This window comes from Mytilus edulis, chromosome 4 (genome assembly GCF_963676685.1).
Source record: "Mytilus edulis chromosome 4, xbMytEdul2.2, whole genome shotgun sequence".
Classification (NCBI taxonomy): domain Eukaryota; kingdom Metazoa; phylum Mollusca; class Bivalvia; order Mytilida; family Mytilidae; genus Mytilus; species Mytilus edulis.
This window is the reverse complement of record NC_092347.1, coordinates 31,382,786-31,397,881: the sequence shown is the minus strand read 5'-3', so window position 1 is coordinate 31,397,881 and position 15,096 is coordinate 31,382,786. Positions and strand designations below refer to the sequence as shown.

Sequence of the window (15,096 nt, the reverse complement as noted above, 5' to 3'; positions counted from 1 at the left end):
AGCAAAATACAGTAAATACGGAGATTTTGTATGTATGCCAATGAGACCACTATCTACCAAAGTAATAATGAATTAAATATAATCAATTATAGGCAACCGTTCAGGCTTCAACAATGAGGAATCCCAAATGAAAAATGTTAAGGGCTTAATTCATAACAAAACAATTTACGAAAAAAAAAATGATAACAGACATTAACCAACGATAACCACTGAATTACAGGCTCCTAACTTTGTGTAGACACACACTAAATGAGGAGGCGTTAAACATGTTAACTTACATGACTGTGTTAGAATGCGCAAACACTCGTCCTAACCTGTAGTAACGATACAAGACAAAAAATACTAATAAACAAAAAACAAATATGAGAATAGAAAGAAAAAAATACCCGCCGACAACCTCTCAATTACAGGTCCCAGACCTGGGATAGACGCTTAAAGAATGTGGCAGCGTTGATACAAAGCAGAAATAAACCTCTACCAAAAACACATACCGGACGTGATAGGGAAGTTATACATCTCTCAACTAAAACGAAACAAAGTACAGATCCGACTGCGAGTACTCCGTTGTTTAATTAAGAAAATATTAAGAAACTAGAAAGCTAACTAGACTTAAAATCCGACTCTTTACCATGTTTACTGAATGGAAAAGTTGACCGTCGAAGATTTATGGATATTCTTATAAGGTCCGATTTTGGTTATATATAATAATAATACATCCCTGGCTTTCAAATCTTCAAGTTAGTTTGGATGTTTTTTTTATTGTATTTGTAGAAACAATTCAGTCTTTATTTTAGGCTTTTTTTTCCAAATCAAACAATCATACCGGTTCATTAAATATGAAACTGAAATCTTCTGTCAATAGACAACAGAAAGGATATAACTAGCTTATAGTGTACGTAGAAGTACTATGTATCTGACAGTCTTAAAGTATTATAATACTTATACATATACGTTCGATATGAATGACCGCGGATATTTCTTATTTACATGTTCAAAAAGCCCAGTATTTTAAAATCGGCATGTACTAAAAGGTGGAGTGGAGTGGAGTTGTGTAGTGATGGAGTGGAGTCATGGAGTGAAATATACTTAATATATCAAAAAATCAATATCAATTTAAAAATAATTCATAATTGCTTTTTTTTTAAATTGCAGCACAGGATGTTTTATATTATTTCATTTGACATATTTGATTAATTCATCAAAGTTGGACAATGTTTTGGGTAGCATTTTATGACAGATTAGATGGAGGGGGGTAATGTTGTTTATCGTGTAATTTATTTTACTGTCCTGAATTATAGTGCATTTCTAATAAGAAGGGGGAAAGCAAAGGCCCAGTAATCTATGCAGTTAAAATAAAGTTTAGATGAGCTCACAAAACTTTTATCAAAATACACACAGTGCTTATAATAATTTTCAAATTGTGTTAGGTTTAGTCGGTAATTTAAAAAAATGTATGTCTAATTCCCGGCAAAATATGTTAGAATCAAACAGAGACTAAAAACATCTTGTGATAAAATTTTTTATCAATGGACTATAATATAATAAAATAAAATTGTCAATCAACATTTTCACTTTGATTTTATCTTGGCAATGCATGTTAATTTAATGAATGTACTATTTAAAATAATGTGTTTCTTCCAATTAAAAAAAGATGAGGAAACTGTATCTAGCCACCATCGTTTGTTCAGAGAACCCATAAAACTGTCATTACTATAACCTCTGAAACTAAATATCTTTAATAGATGAGAAATGTTTTTTTTTTTTAGTAATTTGATAAAATAAACAAATGTTAAATCAGTAAAAACCACACATTATATGTTCTGCATATTATGAAAACAAGACAGATAGAAGTATACAAAGAAAAACAAACATTTTCAACAAATTTGATTGTAAAATGAAGACTTTATATTTTGTGCTGAACATTTAATGTTGAATTCCAAGCGATTCTAGTAAAAGCAAATGCTCATCTGACAAACCTTGCTTTATTTCATTATGGATTCAAACATCTTTGAATTCAAACTGAGGATCCTTTTTTTTGCACGGTCACCATCTAAATGAAAATATGTGTTTTGTGAAGAAAGATTGTTTCAAGATTTTAGATCTTGGACTTAAATACATTCTGTGATCATATCTTTTCAACACAAGATCATTTGGAACATTTCATTGTTAATCTGAAAATGATTGTCCACAGCCGAATCATTTTCTTATTATTCCAGCTATGAAAGTAAAATGGAATTGTTGTTTAATTAAATCATGTCTTTGAATTTCAGTGTCTTGTTAATCTTATTTTTTTGGATGCTGTTGAAACATTTATTCTATGATTTTTATAGCTACATATGTATACAAAAATATCTTATAATTTGGTTTAATTTCCTAAATCCATGTTTTTACACCGTGACTCCACTCAAAAACACCAGCACTCCAACACTCCACCACTCCACTCCACCACTCCGCTCCACCACTTCACTCCACCTTTTAGTACATGCTTTTAAAATCTTTCATGGTAATGGTATTTTTTAGTGCAAAAGCTTTGTCGAGATTTCTGTATAATATTATCAGTATCCGTTGAATTTATCTTTGTTAATGATAATATTTTAGTTATCGACTTTTAAAAATCACGTTATAGGTAATTTAAATTAAAATCACTTGATTAGATTATTGATATATGAAAGGTCATTCACCTGACTACTGGGAAATTTTCCTATTCTACTTTCACTTTCGATTTTGCGAAATGTTTATCAACGTTGTACTGCTATGATACTGGGGACAACATGGTGTCAGGTATGTTTCAATTGTCCGCCTAAAGAAAATATTGTAAAAGGAACTGCAACGTATGCTTCAAATCCAAATGATAAATGAGGACCAATGATGAAATGGTATAGATTTAAGAGCCGTGAGTATAGCTTAGCCTTGGCTTAGACAAGCTTTAAATCAGTCAAACCAAAATAGATATTACTGGACAGACAACGGCACAATACCATACTACTTCATTTTGCCCAAAATTTGTGTTTGATTGTAGACCATAGACCCCCCACCTCAATTTTGAAAGGGGTTGGGGCAACCGACCACTCTACCTCCTCCCTTATACGCATATGTGTGTTATAATTTCATCGGACCCAGTTAAAATGGGTCGATAAAACAACCATAGTTTTAACCTGTGCAACATGTTCATGTGCCTATATCGAAAGTCTGAACCTAAATGATTGTCTTGAATTTATTACCTTAAAATCAATATTGAATGTTTCTGGTCGATTGTCTTGTTCTTTTAGACAGATTTTAAGTATATTGTATGTTTAGTTGTTTTAGAGGAGGGGCGATTTTGAGATTGAAATATTGTGTTGGCAATTAAAGTTCTTTATTGACATTTTTATAGTTATATTTTGTTTTATTTGATTTGTCGTTAGGTCGCTGTTTTATTGATATACACTACATATCTCAGACTCTTCTTATTCACACCCTAAAAATTTCTTAGCTTTAAACCTCATTTTCATCTAAAACGTAACTTGATTGCTCTTTTTCAGTAACCTTTATATTGACCTTTCGAAGACAAGACCAGCCAGGAACCAGAAGAAAAACAGAAGGTACGAGAGTAACAGAGGATTAAGAAAAAAATCTGCATAAATAGTTATATAATAGAAGTATTTCGTATTGCACCATGTGCACGAATAGAATCATTTTCATAATAGCGTAGACAAGATCATTTATTTGGGCGCTCAGGTTATCAGTTGATTTGGTCAGATTAGGTGAACGTTCGTCTGTAAAATCACTGTTATCTATAGCCTGACAAATATAGTTCAGTATTATAACCAACAAAAGTCTTGCGGTTGCCTACACTGTTATGAAAATGATACTATTTAGTTGTTAATATTGCATCTTAATCTAAGGTAAAGAAATTTGACTTCTTTTTCCTTCATCATTAAAAAAAATGTACTAAAATACCGTTTTAAAGAAAAAAACAAAACATATCCAGAAATCAACGCCACTTTGCTTATTTGAATATTATACTAAAGAAATCGGATACGGGTCACGGAAATTACATTAAAATGATAGGGAATTTTGAAAAAATGTCTGTTTTAATTTTAATTTAAGTGATAGACAGGTTGCCGGGGCAGAAAATGAATATACACAACAATATACACCATTTAAACGAAACATAATGACTGTTGTTGCAAAAATACAGGTTCCTGAGCTATTTTAAAAATCGAAGCGAGAGGCTTTTAACATTGCAGTGTAAAATACAGGCTAAAATGGCTGAAACGTCAAATTTGCAAACTTCGTGTTGAAAATTGCCTTACAAGGTCATTACAAAAACAGGTTGCCGGGGTGAAATATGAAACTTGAATTTCCAAAGAATAAGCAAGTCCAAACCTTGTATGTGTAGTCGTTAAACTCTAGGTTCCCACGTAAAATTAAAATGTCACTATTTCAAGAAGAATAAACTCACGAAAGCACGAAAAATTCACTAAATTCGCGTTTATTGTTTTGATTTTGACCGCCTGACAACTTTACGGAAATATCAAAGTGATTGTAAATAAGGACTCTGTGACGGGCAACTTATAATATCCGTGTTTTAAAGATTTTAATGATATCAAGCCTATCAAATCAGTCCAGTTCAAAGTACTATCACGTGGTACAATTCTCATTTACATATTATGAATATTAATTAGCAAAACCACTACTAATTTCTGGCTATGAAATAAGTAAAGTGCTTGAAAATTACGATAGTCGAGGTGAGCCGACAAAAATATACACTTTAAATTCCGGATCTAAAAATAATAGTGGTTAAATATACAAAGAAAATACTTGTACGTTTTACTTCTTCTCACCAGGAAGTAAAAACAAAAGTATTCAATTGGTCGTAGAAACTCCTTATACTTTTTAATTCTAGAAAGTACTTGAATCGTATGATGCATTTCTTAGTGGTATTACTAGTTAAAATTATAAAAATAAAAAGGTGTAGTCAAAGAAAATATTAGTAAGGTTCATTTGTTATTATTTGCCTTCCTCTACAATGTACAAGTTTATTGAATACAAACTGGGATGCACCATGTAGTTTGGGTATGTAGTTGAATAAAAATATATCATATACATTTTGAGCGATATGAAAGAGACACCAACCTCAAAGATAATCTGCGTAATGTAAGGCTAAGGGTTTATTATTACGAGTAAAAAAAAATCTGTAAGCCATAATGAAACTTTTGACATTTTGTTTTTTAGCAATCACTTTTTTGCCATAAAATAAAGAATTCTATATTTTACTTGGTTTTTTTTTTATTGGAATTTTACGTATGCAATGTAGTAAAATATATATAGTTTACCTTAATTACTTAAACATGTTCGTGTACGTCTTGTTGTGTTTGATCTGACCTTGACATGATGTACCTGATTGCTAATGGATAATTTTAATTTTACGTAATACGTGTAGTGAAACCTTTATTGTCCAGAGTCTCCCTTAATTGTGTCAACTTTTTCGCCACCTCTTTTACTAAAACGATTTTTTTTCGCCAACTGATATATTTTTTCTTCATTCTTTCTAACAAGAACGAATCAGGTTGCAGCAGTGTCCTCTCATTATTTATAATTATACATAGTTGTATAGTATCATTGTAATAAATGAACACTCAAACAGAACAAATAAACCTTAAACTGTAAGATTTTACTTCAGGAAACACAGGAACCATCATCCATCAGTAAAGTGGATATTTAAAATGTCTAGTTGATAGGCAAAGAAACAAAACCGTATCTAGTGTAACTTTTGCACATCTTCTTTGAAACCATGGTTTTCTTTGGTGAACTATCACCAAGAATAAAAATTGAGACACAAAACTACTGCCTTTAAAAAAGGTATGCTGCTAAGAAGCATGATAGCCATCGATACGGGTTCAAGTTGGAATCTGAGTTCAGTTAAATCAGTGAGAAAGTCAAAGAAAAATGAAACAAATTAAAAGATAGGCAAAGTCAAAGTAATATTTGTTACACTAAATTCTTTAGCTGATGATGTTTTTTAATCGCCACAAATCCCTGCTTTCAACTTCAATTCAATCTTAATCAGTAAATCCGGAGATACATACATAACCGAATGATTATTGTTGATAGACATGAAAAGCAGTGTCATTATTGACTTAACTTATTCAATAATGTGAAATACATTATTATTTTTCTTATTATTTCAGATCTTAATTGATTTAAAAGTCAGAATCGAACAGTAAAGATGTCTTTAAAAAGTCATGGAAATTGTTTGACATCTAGACGCATATTGGAAATGTTTGAAAATAACATAGACGATAAGGAATTATTGGTCTGTATAACATCGACAAATAATTTAAAATATTTTATGAATAAATCTGATTTGAAGCTGGAAACAATTTCTGCTTTTGTACATATTGTAAGCAAGGCACTTAGAAGCAATGGTAATGCAGACCTAATATTACGGCTGTTATGCGATATCTCAGATTCAAGCCTTCTTGGTTTAAATGGCTTAAGCCTAATACAACACTATGACGAACACCTAGAATGTTCCCATCCACTAAACTGTCTATTGGATGATTTTATTCTGATAATTCAGCAGCTGTTTATGAGAACACCGAGTTCTGCAATGACACCACAGACAATTGGATTAGTTGATTTTCTAAACCAAACGATTATAGCGAGCGACATTTTAGTCGAAAAGGAAACAAAACTTAATAGCGTATCAAAATTAAGGCACGATATAATTCACACTTTAACAGAAAAGGCAAAATGTAAGACGATACCAAAAGTTGAAGACGACTTTGAAGATAAACTGTTACCGCCAGACGATTTTCGTCGACTTTCCATCATACCGAGCGATCGAGATGTATTTGAACCAACTGAATTTCTTCGTCGAAACAAATCAAAGGGACGGTATACAAACCTTGAACACTATCTTGATGTTCAATTTAGATTATACAGAGAGGATTTTATTTGTCCACTTAGAAGCGCAGTGAAAGAGTACATACAAATAAATCATGACGAAAATCAACCGCGTTGTCGTCATATTCGTTTAGAAGATGGACGGTTATATCGTAATGTAAAAATTATGGGCACAACGTTATCACATGAGTTTGGAACGGTTTATGAAATCGAGCTCGATTATCAGCATGTTAAGAAAATAAACTGGTTTACCTCAAAAAGACTAATTTATGGGTCTCTTGTCTGTCTTTCATTTGATAATTTTCGCACAGTTTTATTCGCAGTTATAGTTGATTCTGACAGAAAAGATTTGGAACGGTCAGGTGTATTCAAAGCCCAAATATTCATAACTAGAAAGGATCAAAATATATCACGTAACATTAACGGTGTAATGATTGAGTCATCATCAGCATATTTTGAATCTTATCGCCATGTTTTAGCGGCATTAAAAAAAGTTAAAGGGCACATACCATTCAAAAGATACATTGTCGATTGCGAAAGAGATATTTTGCCACCGAGTTATATAAGAGAAGGGTCTCAAACTTATGACTTCATGCCTGTCTCGGAACAAAGAACTTTTGTGAATATTTTGAATATTGAAGAATGGCCTAGTATGGACGATCTTCACCTTGATGCTGCTCAATGGGAAGCATTTCATGCAGCTTTAACTAAAGAGTTCGTTGTTATACAAGGTCCTCCAGGTACAGGTAAAACCTACATAGGACTTCAAATTGCTAAAATACTACTTTACAACAAGCTCGTTTGGAGTGATAGGAATGTTTTAAGGGATGAACGTAGGTTATACAGGAGAATTCCAGATGAGGAAGATATGTTTGAATATGAATGTAAAAATTCTATCATGGTTGTCTGTTTTACAAATCATGCCTTAGACCAGTTCCTTGAAGGAATAATAAAATTCCAAGGGTCAATTCCGAAGGAAGATATTGTTAGAATAGGGAGCCGCTGTAAGAATCCATCAGTTGAGCAGTTTACCTTGTTCAAACATCGATCAAAGTTCCTATCGAACTATCGTAAAACAGCCTACAAACTACAACGTTTAAAAAATATAGATAGCAACACCATTACACTCGTGGACAGATTAAAATTACGCATGGTGCAAATCAAATCCAGATTGACAGCTATTCAAAATGAACAAATTGTTCTTGGCTTCATTGTTTTAAAGACTGTCATGTCTAGCGATCATAGAAAAGAATTCGGAGAAAAGCCAGACAAAGCTTTCTACCGATGGCTTGAAGTTACAGAAGGATTTTGGTACAAAGAAGTTGAGAAAATCTACCAAGGACGCCAAAATGGTTCAACAGGCCGGTACAAACACAACCACATTGCTAACGATGATGCTGTATATATTGATATTACAAGTGAGGCAGAATTCGAATATGCTGAAAGACACATAGAAGATGACGAATACAACGAGGTATATAGTACCGAAAACTTAGGTTTAGACATAATAAAACAGCTCAAGAAAAACGAAAAGAAAAATGTTGAGGAAAGATGTCGTGACGTATTGCGCAATGAGGCAGAAAAGGTAAAACAAAACATCAGATTTGGAGAAAAGGTGATCAGAGAAACAGCAGATATCATCACAGATCTCTGGGAACTAACTTTAGAAGATCGATGGAAGTTTTATCGTTTCTGGGTCTCCCAGTATATAGAATCACAAAAGCAACAACTGCAAGACACCGAGGGACTTATCAGTGCATTATTTGATCGATACAAACAAGCCAAACTTCAAATTGATGAACTTATTATGAGCAAAGCATCTGTAATTGCACTGACAACAACGGCTGCAGCTCGATATTACGATTCTCTAGCAAAACTGAAACCAACAATTACAATTATTGAGGAGGCAGCTGAAGTATTGGAAGCACACATTGTTACAGCCCTCAGCCAAAATTGTCAACACGTCATTCTCATAGGTGATCACAAACAACTAGAACCTAAACCAGCTGTTCACGAACTTGCAATCAAATACAATTTGTCAGTCTCTCTTTTTGAAAGAATGATAAATAACGAATTACATTATTATTGCCTACAAAGACAACACAGAATGAGACCTGATATTGCAGATCTGGTGAGACATATTTATCCTGCTTTGGAAGACAACGAAAATGTAACGTATTATGAAGATGTTGGAGGAATTCGACAGAATCTTTATTTTATCAACCATTCAAGCCCTGAGGTTTACAGCGATGAAGGGAGAAGTTATTCAAATGAATTCGAAGCTGACTACGCAAGAGAATTATGCAGATATTTGCTGAACCAGGGTTACAAGCCTAGCCAAATAACAATTTTAGCAGCTTATTCGGGTCAGATGTATTGCATTCAAAAGGAAATGCCAAAAGCAGAATTCGAAGGTGTCACCATATGTGTTTTGGACAACTATCAAGGCGAGGAAAATGAAGTCATCATCTTGTCCTTGGTCAGAAGCAATCAGGAGGGGGTGATTGGGTTTCTTAATAAAGAAAACAGGATATGTGTTGCATTGTCTCGTGCCAAAAAGGGAATGTACATCATAGGCAACATCGATACCCTAACAAGGAAATCTAAACATTGGCAGGTTATATCAGATACACTAAAACGTAAAAACAGTATCGGCAAAGGTTTGTTTTTGTATTGTCAAAATCACCCCGAAAAGCAGGAAATTCAAGCAATATCTCCAACAGACTTCTTGAAAGCCCCCGATGGTGGATGCGGTATTCCGTGTGAGTTTAGGTTGAATTGTGGTCATGCTTGTCGATTTAGATGTCACAGTTTTGATAGGGATCATATAGAATACGAATGTATGAAAAACTGTCCAAAGACATGTCCAAACGAACACAAATGCCCTCGAAGATGTCACGAATCAAATCCATGTGAATGCTGGGTAAAAATAGAAAAACAACTTTCATGCGGGCATATTAATCAAGTAAAGTGTTATATTGAGCCAATGGAGCATAAATGTTATACAGAAGTAGAGAGACTTCTCAAATGTGGCCATACCGCTTTAATGCGTTGTCACACAATAGTTGACAGCTATAAGTGTAAAGAAAATGTAATCGATACAAGATCTAAATGCGGTCATGAATACGAAAGAGAATGTCACGAATCTAAGCGTGTATTCGAAAATGAAATCAAATGCTTGATACAAACAGAAAAGACTTTCAAGATGTGCAAACACACACTAATCGTAGAATGTCATACTGATTTAGATAAAATAAATTGCATGGAGTCCGTCACAAAGAAGTTCAACTGCGGACATTCAGTTGAAGCAGATTGCTTTATGGCAAAACATGCAACTTGCAAAGACAAATGTAGGAAGCTTTGCGACAAACTTCATGTATGTAACAGGACATGTCATTTTCCGTCTTCTTGTTATTGTTCCGCAATTATAGAAAGAGTTATAACGGGATGTCAGCATATGCAGAAAATGTCTTGTTCAGAGGACTTAAACACATTTAAATGTTTAGAATTTGTACAGAAAACTTTACCAAAATGTGGCCATACAAACAAGGTAGAATGCTATAAAAACCCGGAACAGATTTGTTGTTCATATGATGTTCAAAAGAAAATGCCCAAATGTCAACACGAACAAATTATTTCATGTGGTGTAGATCCGGCATTAGAAAGTATTAAGTGTATGTCAAACGTTGACGTATACTTAAAAACATGTGGCCATACTCTAAGCGTTGCATGTTGGGAATCCAAAGAGGAAAGAGAAGGTTCAGCTTTGCAATGCAATGTAGCAGTTCCATATACTTATCCGTCATGTAACCACACAACAAATATCCCATGTAGTATGAAACAAGCAATCGATAAAATCGATACGGCAGAAAACCCGATGAATACGAATGATATACCTTTATGTTGTCATCACGTTTCGCAAAAATTACCCTGTGGGCATTCGATTGAAATTGAATGTTATAGAGCTGGACATCCTATAAAATGTACTTCAAAATGCCAAAAACGGCTTTCCTGTGGCCATATTTGTACGCATTTGTGCATTGAATGCCAGGGCGGCTTGATCCACAAAATATGCCAAAGAAAATGCGAAAAGGAGCAGCTATGTGGACATAAATGCATCGGTTACAATTGTCTACATTGCAAACCTTGCAACAAACCTTGTACTTACGCTTGTGACCATAGAAAGTGTACCAACATATGTAGTCAACCATGTAAACCGTGTAAACAACCGTGCGTCTGGCAGTGTCCACATTCCAAATGTTCCAAATTATGTAGCGAAATATGCGACCGTCAAAAATGTAGTCAACCATGCAAAAGTATCCTGGGATGTGGACATATATGTTCTGGATATTGTGGCGAGCCTTGTCCAGATATCTGTATAGAATGCAAACCAAATCAGTTTCCGGGCGATAGTAGCAATCCGTATTCAAAATTTTACAAAACGGTAACCCTGAAAGAATGTGGTCACACATTTACGGATACAATTTTAGATGCATATATGAGGAAATCAAAGGATGCTCTTGTTATAAAATGCCCAACCTGCAAAACAATCATTCATAAACATCCACGATATGACCGTGTCCTCAAATGTAAGAAGCAGTTTATCGAAGCAGCTAAGAGCAACATTTTGGAAAGGAATACCAATCGTCAAATAACATTTCCTTGTTATAGTGGAGACATTGTAAACCTTATAAATACGTATTTGAAAAAATTTGCAACCTACAGACAAATTGTTAAGTATTTAAATTCTGATCAAAACTTTGTTGACAATTTATCGTTCACAACTTCAATTGCTAATAGGATATACGATACTGTTAACCAGGGATTAAGTGATATACATAGTTTTGAAGACTTGTTTCAGGAAATCTATAAGTTACATACTCTTTGGGTCGTAACAATATGTTCAAGTAAACCGGATGTTTTGGAAGCTGCCTTTGACGACAAGCGTGTTGCTGAAGGAGTCAAACCTCTCGAAGACAGCAAAATGCAAAGTCATTTGATTGAAAGTGATGTTCCTCTTGATATAAAACATGACTCCTTTACCGCTGCAGGAGCGAGACCTAAAGATATAACAAAAACGAAAAACATGACCTACATTAGCATTAAGGGGAACGATGTAGTTCACTTCATAAAAGCACAAATTGTTCGAGCTGAATATGATCACCAACATATTGATGAGTTACTTTCCTTTCTTATCGCAAGCCTTGAGAGTATAGAGGAAGATGTGCATTTAATTAATGCTGAAGCATACCCTGTCCTACGAGATAAGATGGGAGTTCATCAGGATGAGTGGGCCATATGTAGAAAAGGTCAGTACAGTTCACACACATATACGCGTATTCATAAATAAAGGCAACAGTAGTATACCGCTGTTCGAAATGCATAAATCAATTGAGAAAAAAACAAATCCGGGTTACAAACTAAAGCTGAGGGAAACACATCAAAATATAACAGGAGAACTAAGACACAACAGAAACACAAATTTAAAATGTAACACACAGAGAAACGAACTATAATATAATTAATGTGAAATATAGATAATTGATTGAAAAATTATTTCATTCGTCAAACCTTCAAAAAGTAGAATATAAAGTAGAAGAAAATAACTCTAACTTCTTTCAACGAAAGAGTTTATGATTTAATCACCATAGATACAAGGATAAAAATGTATGACACGAGAGTTTCGTCTACAAAATACTCGAATAAAATAATCAAAACGACCAAATAAAGTATGAAGTTGAAAAGCATTTAGGGTCTTAAAATTCGTAAGGTTTTGCCTAATTTAATCGAGGTAATCACTTGCATTTGTAAAAATGGGTATTTTGAAGAAAAAAGATAATATTCATAATTTTACTTTGCTATAAACTCGCGTTTATCGGACTTTATTTGTGTTTTTTTTTACGTTGGAAACATAAGGTTAATAAATAAAGACGACGACGATGAGTATTTTTAAAGTTGTACTACACAAGGTACACGTAACAGTCCACAAGATGCCGTACTTATTATTCTGAAAGACGGATTTCTCTTCAATTGTTGTAATTCATTTGAACATAAAAATTTATTCTATATAACTTGCTCATGATTTCCCTTTAAAGGTCACATCTTCTCTATAACCAACGATGGTATAACGTGTTGTGTATGCCGAGAATCAAGGACGAAAAAGCAACCCAAAGAGTCCGTGACACGAGATGCAACTAAATTGGAGTTTCAAAAAGATACAAGGGTCGAAGTTAGAAAGCAAGTTTCAGACCAGACTCACTTTAAAAAAGAATGGGACAGATCAGTTAAAGGTAATGGACAAATGAAAGAATCTAGATTCGCAATTAATGAACGAACAGGAAGAAGTAGTACACCCCAGAGAAGACCAAAAGGTAACTTTAGAGGTCGAGGTCGCTCAGCCAATGAAGAAACACGTGGAAATCGTTCAATGTCACTTAACGACTTTATCACGCCGTCATCAAGTGAACGTATCAAAATAAAATCCCTACCGAATCAATCAACTGGAATTTCCGATGAATCACGAAACATGGTGAGCGCCGAGGAACAAGAAGACTTTCCAATCTTGACTACAATTGATAAGAAACCAAATGGCAGTCTCAAATGGAACTGTCCAAAGAAAGATAATCCGACCATAGCAACCACAAAGCAAAACAAGATTAGCGCAGAGGAACAAGAAGACTTTCCAACTTTGACTAAAATTGATAGGAAACCAGAAGGCAATCTCAAATTTTACCGTCCAAAGAAAGACAATTCGACAATAACAGCCACAAATCAACAGAAACGAAATAAGAGACGATGATTATTTTCACATTATTAAAGTGAACCATACTATTGACTGTAGAAAAACAAAGTAAACAAATACTTTTCACTGTGAGGGTTTAAGTCATGTTCGCTGTTATAGTCAATTTTAACTTGCGCAGTGATGCCACTAAGTAAACAAAACAACTGTTACATATAATCTGAGGTAGAACATTGGTACAAATTTGTTAAAATGTTTAATTTAAGGGAACACTTTTGTTTATCCATGTTTTTGTATACAATTTACAGATTTACTGTTACTTGAGGTTTCTTTAAAACAATTTATTTGTACAGGTCAGGTTCAGATATTCGTTTTTTATTTTTATTTTGCCAAAACTTACTGAAAGATGTTTTGATGTGCCATTAATAACTTGTGATACACTTTATTCGTCCTTTGCTTATATAGGACTTTAAATAATTGTCTAATAATTTTATTTATTCAACATTTGATGAAGATTGTTCTTAATTTAGGATGAGGCTTAACGGAACTAGTATAAATATTTAGAGATAGGCATTGATTTGTAGATCAATATTATGCTACAAATTTGTCGGTACATGTAACAAATAAATGACCCTTGAAATGAACGCATATTTTTTAACAAATATGGATCTGTTAAATTCTTTACATCATGACAAATTTGGTGAATATGCCCAAATTATTTCAGATATAGGTGTTTTAATACATATAGAACCGTTTTCTTCGTTTCCTCTTCTTATATCGTAAACTTGGTTTTGAACAATAACTAGTTTCGTCGAAGAAGTATTTTCATATTTATGGTTAAATGTTTGGGGTATGAAGTGTGATTCAATTTTCCGTAATTTTGACCACCCTTAAAATACTATATGCAGTGTAGTATTAAAAATATTGTGAATAAAACATGGAACTGATTATCAACATTTTTAATCAATTGAAAATAAAGTTGAAAATTTTTCTGTTCATGATGTTTCTGATGAAGAAATGGTGATTGTATGCTCAAGTAAATAATATAAAAAAGAAGATGTGGTATGATTGCCAATGCGACAACTATCCATAAGCGACCAAAAATGACACATACATTAACAACTATAGGTCACAGTACGGCCACCAACAATGAGCAAAGCTCATACCGCATAGTCAGCTATAAAAGGCCCCCGATATAACAATGTAAAACAATTCAAATGAGAAAACTAACGGCCTTATTTTTATAAAAAAAAATTAACAAAAAACAAATATGTAACACATATACAAACGACAACAACTGAATTACAGGCTCCTGACTTGGAACAGGCACATACATAAATAATGTGGCGGGGTTAAACATGATAGCGGAATCCCAAAATTGGTTCTCTATTTACAAAAAAAAAAGTCATTATACCTGAGGACGGTGGCTCTTTATTGAAATAAACATATGTTAATTTTCATTTAAA

The 15,096-nt window shown here is 33.5% G+C and overlaps 1 protein-coding gene across 3 annotated transcripts; it reads left to right on the top strand.

Annotated features, from left to right (window-relative positions):
* Window positions 1-2,477: 2,477 nt before the first annotated feature.
* Window positions 2,478-14,619, top strand: LOC139519431 (NFX1-type zinc finger-containing protein 1-like). 3 transcript variants are annotated; one of them, XM_071311525.1, is made up of 4 exons: window positions 2,478-2,893; window positions 3,522-3,581; window positions 6,174-12,200; window positions 12,987-14,619. In XM_071311525.1, the coding sequence occupies exons 3-4, from the start codon at window positions 6,212-6,214 to the stop codon at window positions 13,688-13,690; spliced, it is 6,693 nt and encodes a 2,230-aa protein (XP_071167626.1). In that variant the 5' UTR covers window positions 2,478-2,893; window positions 3,522-3,581; window positions 6,174-6,211; the 3' UTR covers window positions 13,691-14,619. The 3 variants fall into 3 exon arrangements, with proteins under 3 accessions (XP_071167626.1, XP_071167628.1, XP_071167627.1); XM_071311527.1 differs by having other exon boundaries at window positions 2,691-2,781; XM_071311526.1 differs by lacking the exons at window positions 2,478-2,893; window positions 3,522-3,581 and adding an exon at window positions 4,883-5,058.
* Window positions 14,620-15,096: the final 477 nt, after the last annotated feature.